Genomic DNA, 23,175 nt, shown 5'->3' on the forward strand with positions numbered 1-23,175 from the left:
AGTCTGTAGAAGAGGTGCCTGGTACAGTTCTGTCACAGACGCTGAGACTCGTATAGATCTTATACCATTTATATAAATAAAATATCTATTTTTTACCTTATTTTTTAGCACTCGCTTGTATTTAAATGGTTATTTTTTCGTTGTTATGTAGTTAAGTATTGTGTGATTTTGTGTGAAGGGCGGACTAGCAAAGTAAGATTTTCATTGTACGGCAAACTGTCTGTTTAACTGTGTTTAACTGTGTTTAACTGTGCACATGACAATAAACAATCTTGAATCTTGAATCACACAGACAGAACTGTGACAAAACTCTGTCATCCTGTACGTGGAGCCTAGAAATCAACAGACAAGTGAAGATATGTTACCGGTACCACAGTCTGTTACTACAGTCCTCTGTATTTGGATGCCACCATGCAACCTATGTGTCACATTCACATTGCTTCCAACAATGAATCAAATTCATTATTATACATTATTAATGACTCATTATGATTCATTATTATTGTTTGTGCAATGTTGGTATCAGCGCATCATTTTAATAGTTTGTCCTTCTAAAAATAGATTCGGTTATCAATTGTAAAAATTCATGTCACGAAGAAAAAAAAGAGAAAACAGTCCTGTGGGTGTTGTTATCTATTGCTTATGAAAAGGTGCCTCCCAGCCATCAGACAGAGGAGCTGGGTTAATATTGTGAACGACCCTGTTATAATAACCTAGATGAGATAATAAGGAGGAGTGGCCGAGAGAGAGAGAGAGAGAGAGAGAGAGAGAGGAGAGAGAGAGAGAGAGAGAGAGAGAGAGAGAGAGAGGAGAGAGAGAGGAAGATAGAGAAAAAGAGAGAGGAGAGAGAGAGGAAGATAAAGAAAAAAGAGAGAGGAGAGAAAAAGAGAGAGAGAAAGATAGGCAAAAAGAGAGAGGAGAGAGAGAGGAAGATAGAGAAAAAGAGAGAGGAGAGAGAGAAATAGAGAGAGAGAGAAGAGAGAGAGAGAGAGAGAGAGAGAGAGAGAGAGAGAGAGAGAGAGAGGAGAGAGAGAGAGAGAGAAAAAGAGAGAGGAGAGAGAGAAAAGAGAAGAGAGAGAGAGAGAGAGAGAGAGAGAGAGAGAGAGAGAGAGAGAGAGAGAGAGAGAGAGAGAGAGAGAGAGAGAGAGAGAGAGAGAGAGAGAGAGAGAGAGAGAGAGAGAGAGAGAGAGAGAGAGAGAGAGAGTGAGAGAGAAAGGGGAGAAGAAAGCATGGAAATCAGGGTTGGGTCTCTGTCTTGGGTCTCTCTCTTGGGTCCCTCGGTAGGTGATCCATTAAAGGGCTAATAGTTGGACAGCGTCTTAAGTCCCCCTGCCTGACCGAGCGGCAGCATACCACTCAGTGCTGACCTTTAGGGGGATAAGTTTAAAGGTCAGCAGCAGGGTAGGGGGATGGGAGGAGAGGGCCGGGGGTATTTCAGGCAGCCAGGACAGAGATTGGATGTTGGCAAACTTCAGTCTGCTGCTTTCTGGAGGTGGAGGTCCTCGAATCACATGATCAACCGAAATACACACATGTTGAGAGTTTAACAGATGTGGACACGCTCTGAGCCAGACGGCGGGAGCTCCTCGAACGGAGAGAGAGGTTCGGGATGAGAGGAAGACTGGTGTTGGATGACATATCTCTAAACCGCCTGGCATGTGTACTGAATATACAGATCTTTATTCGAAGAGGCCCACTTCCCCTTATTTTGCATTTTCTATATTGGTCACCATGTACTCATCCATGTCCTCGGAGCAGAAGGCTGTGAGGCAGCATTTGATCACATTTACGTTTTTACATTTAGTCATTTAGCTGAACGCTTTTATTCAAAGCGACTTACAAGTTCTGTACGACAGGTCAGCAGGAAGGGTACAACTCTTTCAGCTGAGTAACAATGTTCATCAAACAGTGTTGAAACTTGGGCGCTGCAGTGTTGAGTGCATAGTAGTAGAGACATAATTCGTATAGTAGGTAGTAATATAGACAAGGAAGATTAATTAGTGGAGAGTGCATGATAGTAGAAGACAGTAAGAAGGTTAGTTTTTTCCTTTTTTTCCACGATGGTGACTGCAAACACAAACCCTATGGTAGCTATATCAAGATCACAAAGTAGCCTCTCAGGTAATGTATTTGCGGGTCCTGCCATCTAATGAACACTCACCTGTGGACTGTGGAGCGATCCGTAGTGCATGTTGCCAGGCGCGGAGGGCAGCGAGAGGGTGGGCGAGCCCAGAGACGAGGTGATGACGGAGTAGGGCGAGGCCAGGCCGTTCATGGGCGAGCCCAGGGGGGACATGGGGGACGACAGCGGCCTGGAGGTGCTGATGACCGAGGGGTGGCCCACCATGCCACCCATGGGATGGGGGTGGGAGTGGGGCGTGCCCATGGGCCCTGAGGAATCTGCGGAGGAGAGGCCAGAGAGGGAGGAGATGTTAGAAAAGGATGGAGGTCCGGGGCTCGTCAGTACAAGCGTCTCGCTCGCATTTGCGACTAAGAATAGATGTGTGTGAACCGTAAGAGAATGATTTAGGAGCACATGTGCGAGTAAAGATTACATCCTACAAGCTGACGGTTCAATGACACCCCCCACCCCGTGCGCTGCATATAGGTTAGTGGCTGCATTGAGCAAAGAAATCTACTCAACTACCAAGATGAAATTTTACTGGTTACGTGGTTGCATCAGCTGAGCACAGACTCTTGTTTACTTTTGGTGGACCGTGGCTAACAGCGGTCAGTGGCATAGTCGGCTCAACTATGGGAGCACCTTAACAGCGGTCGGTGGCTAACCGGTCGGTGGCTAACAGCGGTCGGTGGCTAACAACGGTTGGTGGCTAACAGCGGTCGGTGGCTATCAGCGGCCGGTGGCTAACAGCGGTCGGTGGCTAACAACGGTTGGTGGCTAACAGCGGTCGGTGGCTAACAACGGTCGGTGGCTAACAGCGGTCGGTGGCTATCAGCGGTCGGTGGCTAACAACGGTCGGTGGCTAACAGCAGTCGGTGGCTAACAACGGTTGGTGGCTAACAGCGGTCGGTGGCTATCAGCGGTCGGTGGCTAACAACGGTTGGTGGCTAACAGCGGTCGGTGGCTAACAGCGGTCAGTGGCTGGCTAACAGCGGTCCGTGGCTAACAGCGGTCCGTGGCTAACAGCGGTCAGTGGCTAACAGCGGTTGGTCGCTTACAGTGGTTGGTGCCTAACAGCGGTCAGTGGCTAACAGCGGTTGGTGGTTAAAGGTGCTCCCATAGTCGAGCGGACCGTACGCGGAGTGGACTCCGCGGAGGTCAGCTGAGCACAGACTCTTGTTTACTTTTGGTGGACCGTGGCTAACAGCGGTCAGTGGCATAGTCGGCTCAACTATGGGAGCACCTTAACAGCGGTCGGTGGCTAACATCGGTCGGTGGCTATCAACGGTCGGTGGCTAACAGCGGTCGGTGGCTAACAACGGTCGGTGGCTAACAGCGTCGGTGGCTAACAGCGGTTGGTGGCTAACAGCGGTTGGTGGCTAACAGCGGTCGGTGGCTAACAGCGGTCGGTGGCTAACAGCGGTCGGTGGCTAACAGCGGTCGGTGGCTAACAGCGGTCGGTGGCTAACAGCGGTCGGTGGCTAACAGCGGTCGGTGGCTAACATCGGTCGGTGGCTAACAGCGGTTGGTGGCTAACAGCGGTTGGTGGCTAACCGCAGCAAACTCTTGAACCTCACAAAAAAGATGGAATACACAGCAAAATGCAATGTATGCAACAAGAGTATTTTGTGCAGCAAGGAAGCTCCTCCAATACGACAAAGCATTTGGTTCAACCCTCCGTGCACCGTTTTCCACTGTCTCCTGTGGTAGCAACGTCAGCTACAACAACGTTAACGTTACAACAGCGTTAACGTTACACTCGGGTTGTAATATCTCCTATGCTGCACCTGCACTAACACAGTGCGGACGTGGAGAGAGGTCTGGCTATGTGAGACACTTGAGTGTAACAATATACTGACAGCTCTTGTCTTTTATATTAGAGGTACCCAAACGAACGATAGTCCTAGATGCAAGTTCACAAAGCACCCTACACTATAGGCTACACAGTAGTTCATCCCCAGACACCCCTATTCAAGGACACTTTCACTTTAGCTATGAATGTGAAGATGAGCACAGAGAGAGTGGATGAATGTCACTGAGCAGTGATTTAAGGGGAATGGCTTTACATTCCTTGGCAACAGTTCAACAGTAAATGCATTATGATCCACAGCAATATCAATTAATTGAATATGCCTCCTTTCATATATATATTCCTGTCATAATGCATCAGAAACAGATGTCAAAAAATGTACAGCAGCTTAAGAGAAAAAGATACCTTCATGTCATGGTTCACAATTTACTAGACTAGAGCCTAAATCTGCCAAAAATGAAGGGTAGAATAGTTTTGGTTCTTGATATAACATGTGTTGGCCTTCCTTGCATTCTTCACCCCTTACAGGTGTAGACGTGCGTTCTGTTTGTGCTCTCTGTTTGAGAGTTTTCATTTGTCTAATTTGTTTAAATTTGTTTAATTTTGCCATAATGCAGGTAAGCTTGCACTGAAACTATGGATCACCTATGGATCGATTTAATTTCAGTTTTTAAGCAATCAATTTTAAGAAACAATCAACTAATATCCTGCGGGCCTAGTCTGGCAAATTATTTGGCCTAGTTTGGCTAATTCTTTGGCCCATAGTTTGGCTAATTATTTGGCCTAGTCTGGCTAATTATTTGACCTAGTCTGGCTAATTATTTGGCCTAGTCTGGCTACTTATTTGGCCTAGTCTGGCTAATTCTTTGGCCTAGTCTGGCTACTTATTTGGCCTAGTCTGGCTAATTCTTTGGCCTAGTCTGGCAAATTCTTTGGCCTAGTCTGGCTAATTCTTTGGCCTAGTTTGGCTTGCAAACACAGCTTTTAAAAACCTTTTACTTATGTTGCCATACAATACAAGCAAAGGCACGGTACAATTCGCCTCTCGTGAGTGCGGAGGGGAATCAGGGCACTGGCCTCATCCCCCTTTTATTTTTTTTTCTACTTCCCTAGCCCTATTTTTTGTCCGACCTTGGGTTCTATGAAAGGCGCTATAGAAATTTGATCTATTATTATTATTATTATTATTATTATTATTATTATTATTATTATTATTATTATTATTATTATTATTATTATTATTATTATTATTATTATTATAATATTATTATTATTATTATTATTATTATTATTATTATTATTATTATTATTATTATTATTATTATTATTATTATTATTATTATTATTATTATTATTATTATTATTTATTCAAATAAATGCCATGGGACAATAAGCGTTGGACTCGTCTCTAACCATCTGTACAATAGACTGATGATACCTCCAAGTTCCCAGGAGCTTCAGAAACAACACAAAGGCATACAGGAGAGAACGGGGGGAAGCAGCAAAAACTCACAGTGGAAAGGCGAGTGAGTTCCACCCAGCGGACTGGCACTCTGTGTCTGCTACTGTGTGTCCCCTGGTCCGCCCAATGCCAGAGTGGTGAGGTGCCGCTGCCCTAACCGCCGAAGAGACAGTGAGAGCAAACGCAAAAGGCGATTGCCTGTGACCCGTGCGACCGTGGTAATATCAGCCGAAAGACATATGATCTGGCTGTCAGGAATCAGTCCAACATATCAACTGGTATGCAACGGGTGTTGTGCTAAGGAATTGTGTGACCCTGAGGGGCGTGATTACAGCCGAGAGCCGGGGTTATGCTCCCTGGACAAGACAGAGGACGGGCAGGACGCACAGGAGGAGGAGCCCTCTGACCACTTAAATCAACGGGGGACTGAATTTAATCCACCTGAATGCGAGGAGCCTGCTGACCTTAATGAGAAGAAATCAAGCAACTGGCGATCGAAGACTGCTGTGATCGCGGTGACGGAGGCGTCGCTCGACAGCTCCACTAGATGGAGATGTGGACATTTAACTGTTCAAAGCAAGGTTTCTAGCTGTGCTGGACATGGCTGCACCAGTAGAAGAGGTCAGAATAAAGCAGAGAAATGGACGACCGGAGAGATACTGGACCTCATTAGACAGAGATAGTTTTAGGTGAAATTTAAAAAGTCTAACCTGCAATATGACTATTATTATATATACAGTGTATATGCATGCTGGTACTATAGTATACGAAATAAGCATGCACTGTAAATGTCGAATCATGTTCCATTTGTACAAACAATATGGTGAATAAAGTCATCTGAATCTGAATCTGACCATATGTTATACAGTGCAGAAACCAAGTCAGAAAATACAGAAAGCCAAGTCGACAGGGAAAGGTAATACAAAACCATGAATAGATATTGACAATAGCAAGTGTTTTGATAAACAGAAGATTGCTGGGCATTTCTATAATTCAATAAAGAAAATGTCAATTGTTGCCGCTAGACTGGTCTTGAAACTACAAAAAGGACACTTTTGAGATGAGTCCTGTCTCATCGTGAAAAAGTAATGAAAATGCTATCAGCATTCTGTATCAGCAACTGGATTGGACCATATTCCAGACAGATATTAGAGGGATAGCACCAGTGTCACTTGTGGGGTCATAGTTCATAGTAATTAAAGCAGGGGAAGATTCCATGTCTGATGAAAATGGTAGAGTCCTCCGCCTGTAGGTCAAACGTAAAAAAAACTATAGGCCAGTGTCGATCCTACCAACCATATCCAAGTTATTGGAAAGAGTAGTGTTTGACCAGGTTGAGGAATATCTAACTATTGTCCAAACTGCAGTCACTCTACAGCATTAAAATGGGTCAAGTCATATCTCACAGGGAGAACACAGGTCGGGATAAAACATGAGGTGTGCCACAACATTTTGATGGACATTGTTACTCAGCTGATAGAGTTGTGCCCTTCCTGATGACTTGTCGTACAGAACTTGTAAGTCGCTTTGGATAAAAGTGTCAGCTAAATGACTAAATGTAAATGGGGCCTCTTTTATTCCTTATTTATGTAAATAACATGCCGGCTGCAGTAAAATGCAAGCTTTTACTGTATGCTGATGACTCTTCTTTGACAATGTCTGGAAACGTTATCCACAACAATTCTGAAAGGATCCTTCGGTCACTATCAGCTGAAGCTAGTGCAGAAAGGACCCTTTACTCTGGATCAGTCACTATCAGCTGAAGCTAGTGCAGAAAGGACCCTTTACTCTGGATCAGTCACTATCAGCTGAAGCTAGTGCAGAAAGGACCCTTTACTCTGGATCAGTCACTATCAGCTGAAGCTAGTGCAGAAAGGACCCTTTACTCTGGATCAGTCACTATCAGCTGAAGCTAGTGCAGAAAGGACCCTTTACTCTGGATCAGTCACTATCAGCTGAAGCTAGTGCAGAAAGGACCCTTTACAGGGATCAGTCACTATCAGCTGAAGCTAGTGCAGAAAGGATCCTTTTCCTGTAAATGTAAGTTCCTGTATCACAGAACGAGGCAGTTTGACTTTAAAATAAAAATAAAGAAACTCCTTGTAAAACAACACTGATACAGGATTACACCTGCTCTGTACATGATACAGCAGGGATCTGCAATAGGCGGCCCGCGGGCCAACATTGGCCCGCCAACAATAATTTCTGGCCCGTCAGATTATTTTGAGAATATGATATTTATTTGACGCACGGGAAATATTCACTCGGGACGCCAGGGTGTCTTTTATTGTGAAGCTGTATCTATCTACCGGCAGTCATCAAAAGCATGTCTGTCACTATAGCCAATTGAAATGCTAGAAATGGTCAGGTGGACTGGGAGAACCAATGGAATAGTCCCACCGGGCCCTGTGTCTATTTCCCTAACGCACTTTCACTTCCGCGTTCGAGATGCGACTCGCGAGCGAGTTGAAGAAAACAAAACAAACATCTTTGGATAGCAACGGGGAAATATAACGCTTCTTTTAATAAACAGGAGCCATACTTAAAATACGGGTTTATCGCAACAGGTCGGTGATTCTTGCGTGCCGAGCCGACGTCCTCTCTGCATAATATGTGGCGACAACAACAACAACAACAACAACAACAACAACAACGAGGCAAGTTGGCAGATAAAGTAGCTGCATTCAACGCCAATCTGGAATTGGAGGGCGGCGAGTGGATATGACATGTTTCAAACATTAGCAGGGATTTTGGAGGACTTAACAACAAACAAGGAGGTACAATATGGTGAGTCGTGTTTTCATGCATTCTGATCTGTTCATCACCCGCCGGCGCCGCGGTGATCTGCAACAGCTGAGAGCTGTTTATGAATGAATGGATGAGTGAGAACTTTGTTTGGCGGATTGCAGAGTGGGTGCAGTGCAGTGCGGCGCAGTGCACACGGTTGTTGGGGGGATGCAGACCAGAGAAAAACTTTTGTCTTTTTTCAATATCAGTATATTAAATTAGCCATTGTTTTTGATCCTGGCCCGCCAAGCAACGGCTTGGGGAAAATCTGGCCCGCGGCCAAACCTAATTGGCGACCCCTGTGATACAGTGTCCCGTCTATGAAAGCAAAGAACAAGCTGCATGTTGTGCAAAATAAGAATAGCCACTTAAATGTTAAATTGTCTGAATCCAGGGAGGGGTTTAGACATCAGGTCAGGGCTCACCTCTGGGGTAAGATAGATGGATAGATACAGGCAGGTGTTATGGATAAAAAACATTTCTCAATCACCACAAATATTAGAATCGGAACAGAGAAGAACCGGATTCGATAAGCGCGAACCAAATGATACCTGACTCTGAAAGAACTATTTGGTACGAACATCTTCACTGTCCTCCTACATTTCTAAATTAGAAATCTAAACTTAAAAGGAAGGAATAAGTTGCAGAGGATATTGAATTTGGCCTCAAAAACCATAGGGAAGCCACAGAAACAGCTAAGCTACATCTACGGCGAAGTGCTTAGGAAGAAAGCTAGGAAGCTTTTATTTGTACTTTTTTATATTATATTGTATTGTATTTATATTTTATATTGTATCTATAGTGTATATAGATACTGGACTGTATAGGAATGTGAAGCTCTGTATCCCCCCCCCCCCCCATGCTGCTTTGACACCCTGAATTTCCCCAAGGGGATTAATAAAGGATCATCTTATCTTATCTTAAGATAGTGGGTGATCGCTCTCACCCACCCTATGGGGAGTTTGAGCTGTTAGTCGTTACAGACTACCTAGGTCCTAGGGCAAACCCAAACATTTTTATTAAAAACTCCTTCATTCCTAATGCCATTAAGGAATTCAATTAATCTCACTCGTTAGACCTGGTCCTTGTTGATGTATTGTATTCCTTCGTTCTCTGCACTTCTCCATTACAGATGTATGTATATTAGAGGTGTAACGATGCATCGATTAATCGAAATGCATCGATTCTAAAGTGACAATTCAACTGCATCGATTTGAAAATGTTAGAATCGATTATAATCGAAATTAATCGAAATTTTTTGTGTGTATTGTTTTTAACTGACCTATAGTCCATTCATGCTGAGTGAATCAGTTCCCCCAGCCACATTTGTGTATTCAACATTTTTTGGGGAATTAACTGATAGAAAATGTATCGAAAATTAATCGAATCGAATCGAATCGTGGTCAAATGAAGAGATTTCATGATGCATTGTTGTTGTTGTATTTGTTTGTTCAATGGTGATAGAGACCAAAGACAAAATGTCCACATTGTGAACAATAAAGTGAAACTAACTAACTAACTAACTAACTAACTAACTAACTAACTAACTAACTAACTAACTAACTAACTAACTAACTAACTAACTAACTAACTAACTAACTAACTAACTAACTAACTAACTAACTAACTAACTAACTAACTAAGGAGCACAAGGTAAGCGTCAAGCCCTGTGTACAATGTCAGAGGAGGATAACCACATCAGCCCTGAGCCAGAACACAAACACAGGTTGAACTGAGGGGATTGATGGGTCTTTACTTCGCCACTCGACAAGGATGCAGCTAGCAGAGGAATCCAGCACACAACACATGACAAAGTATGATAAACAAATCCTAAATAACTGCGAGCCTGGTGGAGAGCATGTGTTGACAGCTCTGGTAGGTAGATGACATTATTCCATGACGTAAGGATGTGACAAATATACCTCTCTCTGGGCTAAAGTAAATGCGTCAGAAAATGTCAAGAGAAACTGAAATGTCACTGACAAATATTGTCATCTTGCCCTTTGCAGCCTTATCTAATGATGCCTACGCAGGAACACAGCCCACACAGGGTTGGTGACGGTGTGCTGACTCTGCTCCTCGTCCCTCCATGTGAACTGACAGGCTGGCATTTACTACACAATCTATTTGAGACAGTTGTCAATCACCAGGGTAACAGGGCGACTGTGAACCCTGGCCATGCATGTACACGTTATTGCAGCAGGCACAGACTGCATGCACACACACGCACGCACGCACACACACACACACACACACACACACACACACACACACACACACACACACACACACACACACACACACACACACACACACACACACACACACACACACACACACACACACACGCACGCACACACACACAGACACACAGACACAGACACACACACACACACACACACACACACACACACATTTTAGATACTTTATTTATGTCAACATAAATACAGAGTACATTAACCCTTTCACTGCCGCACTACCAAAACGGTTAACCCTTTCACTGCGGCGACAATACACAGAAGGTTAACCCTTTCACTGCCACACGACAGCCGGTTAACCCTTTCACTGCCACACGACGACCGTCGGTTGTGTGATAGTAAAGGGTTTAACCTTCTGTCGTGTGGCAGTGAAAGGGTTAAAGACATAAACACTAACGGTGCAATTAGCTCATTGGGAGTCATTCAATTACGTTTGTGACTGTGCAGCATTCATCGTACACATACAATATTGACACAGATGATGTTTCAAAAACAGATGGCATTTCCGTAAAACTATATCTACTCTATCTATGGGTACAAAAAGCAACGCCGTCTCCAAATAGAGCGGCTACCAATAATAGCAGATATAGTGCAATACCTTGTGAACGCACGCACACACACACACAACACACACACACACACACACAACACACAAACACACACGCGCGCGCGCGCGCGCACACACACACACACACACACACACACACACACACACACACACACACACACACACACACACACACACACACACACACACACACACACACACACACACACACACACACACACACACACACACACACACACACACACACACACACACACACACACACACACACACACACACACACACACACACACACACACACACACACACACACACACACACACACACACACACACACACACACACACACACACACACACACACACACACACACACACACACACACACACACACACACACACACACACACACACACACACACACACACACACACACACACACACACACACACACACACACACACACACACACACACTGACCCCGGGGCAGAGTGGACTCAGTGCCACTGGCCTTAGTTAAATGTCACAGTTAAATGTTAGTTAGTTAAACATGCTCCAGGGCAGGGGGTTGTGCACCTGCAGGACTAAACCACTGTACGGCGACATGTCAAACATGACCCCCCACCTCCACCCCAGCTTTTCCATGAAACCCCCCCGGATGCAGAGTCAAAAAAACGCTTTATTTTCTTAACCCAATATTTCACCTTGGTACAACATTAGAGTAACGTTAGTTGTTACAGCTTGTACTCCCGTCAACAGACAACGTCGGCCTGTGGTCAGAAATAATCTCACTTGCCACATGACTAAAAGTCATAGTTTTGAAAAATATACCAACTCTTCAGTTGAGTACTGATATTTAAATTGTGTGTGGTTGGGGGGAGGGGTTCAAATACAGGTGGCGAATATACACAGTGAACTGATTATTGTAATGTTACACCAGGTAGACATAATGTTACACCAGGTAAACATAATGTCTGAAGTTACACCAGGTAAACATAATGTCTGAAGTTACACCAGGTAAACATAATGTCTGAAGTTACACCAGGTAAACATAATGTCTGAAGTTACACCAGGTAAACATAATGTCTGAAGTTACACCAGGTAAACATAGTGTCTGAAGTTACACCAGGTAAACATAATGTCTGAAGTTACATCAGGTAAACATAATGTCTGAAGTTACACCAGGTAAACATAATGTCTGAAGTTACACCAGGTAAACATAATGTCTGAAGTTACACCAGGTAAACATAATGTCTGAAGTTACACCAGGTAAACATAATGTTACATGCATGTGTGTGTGTTCCCATGTGTCGCCCATCTCGCATTATGTGTTCCTATGTGTGTGTTCCCATGTGTGTGTTCCTATGTGTGTGTTCCTATGTGTGTGTTCCTATGTGTCGCCCATCTCGCATGCGTGTGTTCACTGCATGACGACGTAGCAATGTGTGCTACGAATAAAGATTTCTTCAAAGTCCAGTTTCGTCTTCTTCTTATTTTTATTTTTTTGTATCTACTTTTTCTCCCCATTTTTCTATTTTTCTCCCGTCCCCAATTTCGTATCGTCCAATTCTACCCTCCCCTGTCTCAAACGCTGTTAGGCCATGCCTCCCACAAGCCGGCTGCAATGTGGACGAAGCCTTGCATCACGTGTCCCCTCCGGTACTCGAGGAGGCAGCCATCGCATCTTTTCACCTGTACAGCGCAATCTCTCAGCGGCGAGGGTCTGCGTGGGAGGGACACGCCGCCCCCGTCGCTTCCTGATTCTACTGCGCAGGCGCACCAACCGACCTGTAGGAGTCGCTGTCCACAACGTCCGATCCCCACCCACCAGCTTCCCACCCCCTAATACTGCCAATTGCCAAGCTGGTAGCAACGCCGAGAGCTGGGCTCGAACCCAGCATCTCCTGCGTTGGTGGCGAGCGCCTTGCCCACTGCGCCACCTAGCCGCCTTCTATCCTGGGTCCACAGCATCTGAGGCTCCCATTAACCCGTTCACTGCCGCACTACCAAAACGGTTAACCCTTTCACTGCGACCGTAGGTTGTGTGATAGTAAAGGGTTAACCTTCTGTTGTGTGGCAGTGAAATGGTTAATTGTCAATAGACCTCTGCACTTCCGCGTTACATGGAAATCGGGGAGGAGATAGCGGGGGGGAGCAAATTAATGAATGTGGATGAGAGCCTTGATGTAAGTGGTTGCAGCTACGGCTGTGGGGGTGCTAGAGACATGATCGAATAGACTTTTATGCGCCTGAATCTCCTGAACACGGCGCGATCCATTCCTAATCGATCAGAACTAAATCGGCCGAGCTAAAGTCCCGTTTTCAGCACCTACTCCCCATACGCATGTGCAGATTGTCAACGGGGTCTGAACGGCGCGAGATGACGCACGAATGAATGTGGACTGTTCCATCAGAGGGGGGAGCTTCGGTGGCCAGTGTCCTTTCAGCCGAACAGGATAATGAAAAAATTATCCCACTCAATGGCCAGACGCGTCTTATGGCGACATCTACAATTACCTCATTGAGTCTCCAGGTAGACTAATGTTTATATTTAACACTACCACCACAAGCTCCCCCCTCTGATGGAACATTCAACATTCATTTGTGCGTCGTCTCGCGCTGTTCAGACTCCGTTGACAATCTGCGCATGCGTATGGCGAGTAGGTGCTGAAAACGGGACTTTAGCTAGGCCAATTTAGTTCTGATCGATTAGGAATGGGTCGCGCCGTGTTCAGGAGATTCAAGCGCATAAAAGTCTATTCGATCATGTCTCTAGTGTAACGGTCCCCCCGGTCCTGCTCCACAACCCCCATTTGTCCATGGACATTTTCCACCCGGTACTGCGTCACAACCCTCATCTGTCCATGGACATATCATATCCCTTACCTGAACTACGGCTCTCAACCACCAGGTGGCCTAGTTCAGTGTATTCATCTTTGTTATCTTTTATTTATTAATGTCCTGTCTGTCATCACCAATCTGTTGTGTGTTCATCTGTTGTCTTTACTGTGCCCCATTGTCTAATTTAGTTTTGTCTCCTTGGGTCTGTATCTATGTTTCCTGTTTAGTCATTACCCCAGCTGTGTGTCATTTACTAAATCACCCTATTGTCTCTAATTAGTCTGTGTATTTAAGTGTTGTCTGCCCAGCTGTCCTTTGCTGGGTCATTACTTTTGTTTGCTGTCACCGTTGTGAGTACTCTGTGTAGTTGTGTTTATATCGTTTTGGAGACCACGGTCTCTCTTTTCCTTTGTAGTTTCAAAGTGTTTCCTTTTTATATGATGCTCCGTGTAACAGAAATAAAGTGCACGTTATTTTGAAAGAGCCAACCATGCATTCCGCCTCCTGTCAATTATCTCTCCGTTATCTGCTGCAATTGGGTTCCACATTCCACCATGCCAACGAAACGCGCCAATCGTAACACTCTCATCCACATTCATTAATTTGCTCCCCCCGCTATCTCCTCCCCGATTTCAGAATCCTGGAAGTGTTGCAGTGGTCTATGGAGCAGCTACAGGGTTCCAGTATATCAGTATGATCTGGTTCTAGGTATCAGATAGGCCTATCTGTCCGATACCTGGCTAAATCAGGATATTGATGTGATTTTATATGTCTGCTCATTTTACCCATGCTATTATTTTACTTATTTTTACTTTTATCTTTACGCCACACACTATCCGCTGGGTGCATACTATAACCTTTATCATGTTTTGTAACAGATTACAGAAATTCAAGAAGCCTATTGGAACGTGAGGTTCTGATATGATTTGATTAATATATCTGCATTATTTTATCCCACTTTATGCTTTGCTCTTGTTGCTTGTTTTACACTGATTTTATGTCTTATTTCTTACTGATGTAAAGCACATTGAACTGCAATCCCCTATATGAAAGGTGCTATACAAATAAAGTTATTAACTTATTGTTATTATTATTATCGACCCATGAAATTACATCAATACAAAAACCCAACGCCAAGAGCCACACGTCACACGTCGAAAATCAAAGCAAAGTGACTTTGTGAAGCAAAGCGAAGCATGTTGTATTTCTATAAGGGAGAGATGCAATTGACCATATTATTCACACAGTGTCCATTCCGCTCTTATGTCATGCTCAGGTTGGGTTCCTTTCTTCCTGTTTTCGCCAGGAAGCCTGCCAGCCGCTCCACAACACCCAGACCATGGCTTGCGGATGCAGTTAGAGAGGAAAGACAGAGTCTGAGAGCTGCAGAGCTGCATCACCACCTCTCATGACCTCTTGTCAGCATTCTTGAAGACCATTACTAAACCATTACTTCTGCCAAAGTCTCCTTCTTTCACCATAAGATTGAGGCCTCAGCTATTGCAATGCTCTGCTCGCAGGGTCACTGGCTAGTTGCGCCACTGAGGCGTTTCAACTCATACAGAGCGCAGCGGGCCGCCTGATCTCCAACCTACCAAAGTCAGCCCAGGTCACGGTCTAGGGCTGGGCGATATGGCAAAAAATGATATTGCGATAACGATAACAAACAAAAGAAATCGATACAAAAAAAATTTGGAAAATAATAATAATAATAATAAGTTTAATAATATAATAACAGATGTATGTTTATTTTGCAGCAATTCTTTGTCGTTGCCACCATCTTTAGTGTTACATCCCCTCACACTTCAGTTCTCAGGCTGCAGCTGGTTTGAAAGCGAAAGTAAACCGGCTTCTCTGCTGGCTGTGGCTCCAGGGGAGTTGAACAGTTCTGGCTCTGCTAGTTTCTTTTCTATCTTTTGGCGCTTTTTTGGTGGTGCACCGTGACTCATGACTGAAGACTAGCTCTGCTAGCACACATAGCCTACTGTGTACAGACGGTTTCAAACTGCATTTTAAATTAGAAAGCAAACAAAATAAAAGAGAAAAATAAATCTCAATTTGGTCAGTATTGTCATTTGGACAAGCAAAGCCATTACTTTAAGTTGCAGGCAAGAAAGACAAGTCTGTCCACTGTCTCTGGTTTTAAAACTGCCCTGTTGCAGGTCACAAAAATATATATATTTGTTTATATCGATTATTAAAATATATCACGATAATTATCGTTATCGTTATATCGCCCAGCCCTAAGGTCACCCCACTTCTCTCAGAGAGCTGCACTGGCTTCCCGTCGCCGCGCGAATATGCTCCAAGGTCCTTGACCTGGCATTCCGTGCAACGTGGAGAACGGCTCCCCCCTATACCTCCGATCAATGGTCTCTACCTACCAGGGGTGTAAAAAGTACCCAGAAATTATACTTAAGTGAAATTACGGCTACCGTCTCAAAATCGTACTCAAGTAAAAGTCAGAGTATCTGGCTAAAAACACACTTGAGTAAAAGTAAAAAAAAGTTTCTACTTTTAAATGTACTTAAGTACTAAAAAGTTAAAGTAAAATATTTTTTTCTGACCGTCTATTCTTCTGATAGCAGGTGTTTAATCAAAGATCCCCGCTTTCTAGTCTTGCACAAGGACCAATCAGCATGGGTATGGGCGGGTTAATTTTCCATTGATGGGGATTTGATTGGCTGTTTTTAAATAAAGCGTGGCCGTAGGATTAATAACGTTAATGTTAGTTCGGCCAGAGAAACAAATAATATACTAATTAAAATGGTTGGACCTGCGAGATTTGTACTTTGTGGGTCTGCATTTTAAATGTAAGGAGTAAAAAGTATGTTTTTTTTCTCTGAAATGTAATTGAGTAAACAAAGTGACGAAGTACAATTACTCAAGTACTTTACACCCCTGCTAACTACACACCTTCAAGATCCCTGCACTCTGCATCTTCTAGCTGCCTGAGACCCACTCCTACTCAGGCTACTGGGGGGGGGGACACCAAAGCAGGCTATTTTCTCAGTTGTGGCTCGGTGGAACAAGCTTCCCATCACAGTCAGGACAGCTAAAACCCATTCAATCTTCCACCTAAAAACACACTTCTTTGATTTGATTTGATTGAAGTTTATTTCAAATATGCAACAACAACAAACAAACAAACAACAAGTACAGATATAGCCATAAGCCATTCAAATAAAGAATTTATATAAAAAAAGAAACAAAAAACACAAAAGTCAAAATATTCATTTTTTTGTCATTACATCAAAAATAACAATAACTTCTTCAATCTCTATCTGTTCTTACTGTTACTATTATGTACTATGTGTGACGAGCCTGGTGGTGTTCAGACTCATCACGGTTCAAAAACAAACAAATTCAACTGTCCACACAAGCGCAATTTCAAACAATAAAATATATTCATTGAATAAGGCAAAATATAGTCCGATGGGCAATTAGGGTAGTCGTAATACAGTCCAAGGTCAAAAACACAAAACAGGCTCTCGTACAAAAAAAGGGATTATTCAATACTCAAGAGTTTGTCTTCCGGTCCAGGGTCAGTACACAAGGGGGTTTCTCAGCCAGTCTAGGGTCCAGTACACAATGAACACCTTCTCGCCTTCACCTCTCCTCTCAATAACCTCTCACCTCGCAAAACTCTGTATCTCAATCTCTCTCTCTCTGTACTCGCTCCTACCTCACCTCCACTCAACAATACTCTATCTGTCCTAGTGTTTTATGTTATGTGTGTCTGGTGTGTGTGTGTGTGTGTGTGTGTGTGTGTGTGTGGGGGGGGGGTGATCTCATGGTGCACAGGTGTGTTCTATCAGTCCTAATCAGCTGCCTAATTGATTCCCCTCCTCCTGTGGCAGTAGTATCTCCCATCCTTCACGTAGCTATGGGACGGGGGATGATGATATCTGCCACATATGCTACTACAGTATGTCTATACTACTATCAGGCATCAGCTAAATGACTAAATGTAAGGGCACAACACCACACTCCAGCACACATCAACCTATAAGTCAAACTCCAGTCCGGAATATTTAGGAAACGACCAAGTATAGGCATTATAATACTGTGGAGTCAGAGTAGACCTCACGTACGCTATCCATCCAGTGTCCTTCACAGGGTTCCCACAGACATTGCAAAATGAAATTCAAGGACTTTCAAGTACTTTTCCAAGCACACTTTTTCATTTTAAAAGGGCATTTAAAAGGATACAATTCACTTTTAAATGCTGTTTTTTTAATAGAAAAAGAAACGGTTGAATCAGATAAGAAATGCATGAGTTATCACGGTTATGGACAGACACACACAGACACACACACACACACACACACACACACACACACTCAAACGCAAGTGATTACAACACACCCTTGCGTTTTGCACGTGTGTCTAATAATCTGGATCAAAATGAAATGTGGAAATCTAAAATGACGAGACAATGAAAAGTGCTCGTGAAATATTACTTAAAAAAGGATTGAGAAAGAGAGGAATGTGACATCGTCTGTAGGACCGTCTGGATGGATGTAGCGCACACACACACACACACGTACACACACACGTACACACACACACACGTACACACACACACACACACGTACACACACACACACACACACACACACACACACACACACACACACACACACACACACACACACACACACACACACACACACACACACACACACACACACACACACACACACACACACACACACACACACACACACACACACACACACACACACACACACACACACACACACACACACACACACACACACACACACACACACACACACACACACACACACACACACACACACACACACACACACACACACACAGCTGGCTATTCACTCCTTCTCTGTGTGCCAGGGAACAGATGTTGTACAACTTCCTGTTTAGCATGGATACAGCCCCTACTCCCTCTCTCTCTTTCGTTCTGCCTTTCTCTCTCTCTGTCTCTCTCTATGCCCCTCTTTCTCTCTCTCCCTCTCTCTGTGTGTCTCTCAATCTTTCTGTCTCTCTCTATCCTTCTTGCTGTCTTTCTCTCTGTCTGTCTCTCTCTATCCTTCTTGCTGTCTTTCTCTCTGTCTGTCTGTCTCTCTATCCTTCTTTCTGCCTTTATCTCTGTCTGTCTGTCTCTCTCTATCTTTCTTTCTGCCTTTATCTCTGTCTAATTCTCTGTCTGTCTGTCTTTCTCTCTCTCTCTATCTCTCTCCCTCTCTCTCTATCTTTCTTTCTCTCTCTCTCTTTCTTTCTGTCTTTCTCCCTCTCTCATTCACTCCCTCTCCTCCTCTCCATCCCCAGGACCGGTCTGGAGCTCAGTAGGAGATAGATACTCTAACAGACCTGTCTGGAGCTCAGTAGGAGATAGATACTCTAACAGACCTGTCTGGAGCTCAGTAGGAGATAGATACTCTAAAACAGTGGTTCCCAAAGGTGGGCCGCGAGCAGCCACTGGTGGGCCGCGAGATGATTTAAAAAAAAAAAAAAAAAAAAAAAAAATTGTCAGGCCACTGAACTTAGAAGCAGGCCAGGACAGTGTTTCTAGTTGTATTCTAAAATTCTATTCTATTGTATTCTAAAATGTGACTATATGGTTATATATTAACTTAATAAATAAACAAAAACGAAAAATCTACTTATTTCAACGAACATTTCAAACTAAATAACAGATTATACACATAAAACGCTGAAAACAACCGAAGCAACAATAGTATTTTAATGAGGCTATGATTATTATCATTATTATTTTGCAACAAGTTAGCCCTCTCATAAATAGCACATATAAATGAATAACTAACTTGAACTAACTTAATAGGATTGAAGTGATATTTGGCTTAAAAAATCGGTTGCATGGCAAAAAAAAAAAAAAAAAAAGCCTGACGATGTGCATTGGGCCGCGGCTCTCTGACGCCTGTCTGGAGCTCAGTAGGAGATAGATACACTAACAGACCTGTCTGGAGCTCAGTAGGAGATACTCTATGCCTCTTTTCCATTGCATAGTACCCAGGGCCGTAGCCAGGGTTTAGAAATTAGGGAGGTCCATTTATTTGTTTGGCCCAGACCGGCCCACTATAATCGGTCGGACACCACCCACCAGTACACCATCCTTGCGGTCCCCTTAAATATGCGTACCTACTGTACTATTCCCCCAACCCACTACAAAGCTGGGTAGTAAGTGCCATGGACAAGTGGACCAGTGTACTCCCTCGCTCTTGGCTGAATCTTGTTTTGGGTGGTGATGTAAAAACACTAGTAGTTGGATCATCTGTGGCACTTCGTTTCTCAATGGATTTGTCATCTAGGAGAGTTGATAAACTAATTTAGCCGGGGTGTATTTTTTTTAAAGGCGGGGGAAATTTGTGAGAGACCAAAATCCAAAATGGCTGCCGTGGAAATTAACTTTTAAATGGTTTGACCTACAATGATGCACAATACATGGTACCAGCCCCCTCTCAGACATGTACCAGCCAACCCCCTTTCCGTTATGTACCAGCCAACCCCCTCTCAGTCATGTACCAGCCCCCTCTCAGTCATGTATACCAGCCCCCTCTCAGTCATCTACCAGCCCCCTCTCAGTCATGTACCACAGCCCCATCTGAGTCATGTACCAGCCCCCTCTCAGTCATGTATACCAGCCCCCTCTCAGTCATCTACCAGCCCTCTCTCAGTCATGTACCACAGCCCCATCTGAGTCATGTACCAGCCCCCTCTCAGGCATGTACCAGCCCCCTCTCAGTCATGTATACCAGCCCCCTCTCAGTCATCTACCAGCCCCCTCTCAGTCATGTACCACAGCCCCCTCTCAGTTATGTACCACAGCCCCATCTGAGTCATGTACCAGCCCCCTCTCAGTCATGTACCAGCCCCCTCTCAGTCATGTACCAGCCTCCTCTCAGTCATGTATACCAGCCCCCTCTCAGTCCTATATACCAGCCCCATCTCAGTCATGTACCAGCCCCCTCTCAGTCATGTACCACAGCCCCCTCTCAGTCATGTACCACAGCCCCATCTCAGTCATGTACCACAGCCCCATCTCAGTCATGTACCACAGCCCCATCTCAGTCATGTACCAGCCCCCCTCTCAGTCATGTACCAGCCCCCTCTCAGTCATGTACCAGCCTCCTCTCAGTCCTGTATACCAGCCCCCTCTCAGTCATGTACCAGCCCCCTCTCAGTCATGTACCAGCCCCCTCTCAGTCATGTACCAGCCTCCTCTCAGTCCTGTATACCAGCCCCCTCTCAGTCATGTACCACAGCCCCCTCTCAGTCATGTACCACAGCCCCCTCTCAGTCATGTACCACAGCCCCATCTCAGTCATGTACCAGCCCCCATCTCAGTCATGTACCAGCCCCCCTCTCAGTCATGTACCCTGCACGACTGGCAGGGGGGTGCTTAGTAAGAGATGTGATTGGGCCAGCCCAGTGTCAGTCAGTACTAAGCGAGGCATTAAAGATGGCGGCTTTCTGTTTTTGTGCAGATGCTCCAACGTGTGACGCTTCTCTCTTCTGACCAATCAGTGGTCTGCAGTGTTTCACGTCACTTTTCTGGTACCACTTCTACCCGATTGGAACCTCGACAGAGCAGGGACTAAAAAAGTACCCAAAAACTACCTGGTACCTTTGGTAATGGAAAACCGAAAATGCAGAGTAGAGTAGAGTAGAGTCGAGTAGGTACCATGCAGTGGAAAAGGGGCATAACAGACCTGTCTGGAGCCTACCTCCCTGACCTACCTCCACAACTGTTCCACCATCCTATGGAAATGTCTCTCTGGAAGGCCCTGGAATGGAAGTGTGTGTACTGTATGTATGGGTAAAAATGGTAAATGCCAAATGGTGAATGTATTTTTTATTTATAAAATGTTGTTTGCCTTTCTGTATTTTTCTCCCATCCCCCAATTTAGTCGTTATGCCAATTCCCTTCCTGGTCATTGTGTGCATTGTCCCACTCACCACTGTTGGTCTTGGGAGGGTGTAGACTATCACATGCCTCCTCTGATACATGTTGAGTCGCCAGCCGCTTCTTTTCACCTGACAGCGAGGAGTTTCACTGGGGGAACGTAACGCGTGCAGAGGTTCATGCTACTGTATTTCCCCCAGATCCCCTCCTTGCTGAACAGGCACCCTGACCGACCAGTAGGACTCGCTGTTTGCAACAACCATGACTCATACCCCACCGGCTTCCCACCCGAGAACACTGCCGATTGTGTTCATAGGGACGACTGACCAAGCCGGAGGTACCGCTGACTAGATTCGATGCCCGAGTCTCTGCAGTGGCAGGCGAGTGCTTAGTCCTCTACGCTACCCAGCCGCACCGAATGGTTCATTAATATAACAGCTTTTATCCAGAGCGATTTACAATCTCTTGTTCCTCACATTCACCCATTCACTCACACATTCACACACCGACTGCGACCATGCAAGGTGCCAACCTACACATCAGGAGCAATTGGGGGTTAAGTGTCTTGCTCAAGGACACTTCGACACACTGCCCGGGAGAAGCGGGAATCGAACCAGGAACCTTTCCGATCACCAGACGACCGCTGTACCTCCTGATCCACTGTCTCCCCCGTATGGGTGGGTGTGTGGGGACACTCACATACCACAACAGGAGAAGCTCAGGACTGAGGAGAGCTAAATGTATTCTCAAGCACGAGCAACAAACTCATGAAACCTCTCACAACCAAGTAGGCTATGTATGTTGATTTATGTATCCTTTATTTAGCCAGGAAGGTCCCATTGAGATACTATGGGTTAATAGTATGGGTGGGGGGGGGGGGGAAATCGATACGTAGTAGTATCGCGATACTTTGCGTAGCGATACTGTATCGATATTTAAATTTTTATAAAAAAAATTATAATAATAAAAAAATAAAAAATGTGTATAAGGAAGTTGCATTGTTCATTTCAATACCTGTAATAGTACAGTAGTCCACACACACGCACACATGTGCATTCAGTTAAGTTGGAATATGACTGTAATACAAACAGTTCAGTTTGTCAGGTACATGCAACACAGATTACAGTGTTTACATCTGTCTGCTTGAGAAAATACCATGTTTTGCAATAAAAATTATTGAAGTGAGATGAACAGACTGAACTTAATTTTATTAGATAAAACATGTTGACAAAGTTTTACTTTGCAGTTGAAAAAAGGTAATAAATCGCAATATATCGCAATATTAATATCGCAATACTCAGCACAAGGAAGCATACTAGGACCGCTACTATTCCTAATTTATGCAAATGACATGTCGTCAGCTTGTGACTGCAACTTGTTCCTGTTTGCGGACGACTCAGCCCTGCTGGTCTCTGACAA

At 44.5% G+C, this 23,175-nt stretch overlaps 1 protein-coding gene across 1 annotated transcript in view; it reads right to left on the reverse strand.

Moving 5' to 3' along the window:
* Nucleotides 1–23,175, reverse strand: part of rxrgb (retinoid X receptor, gamma b) — a 120,608-nt gene that overhangs the window by 59,983 nt on the left and 37,450 nt on the right. The window contains exon 2 of the mRNA XM_084310199.1: nucleotides 2,162–2,400. Coding sequence (XP_084166325.1) covers nucleotides 2,162–2,400 — 239 coding nt within the window. The remainder of the gene's footprint in view (nucleotides 1–2,161; nucleotides 2,401–23,175) is intronic.

This window comes from Notolepis coatsorum (genome assembly GCF_963971535.1).
Source record: "Notolepis coatsorum genome assembly, chromosome: 3".
Lineage (NCBI taxonomy): Eukaryota > Metazoa > Chordata > Actinopteri > Aulopiformes > Paralepididae > Notolepis > Notolepis coatsorum.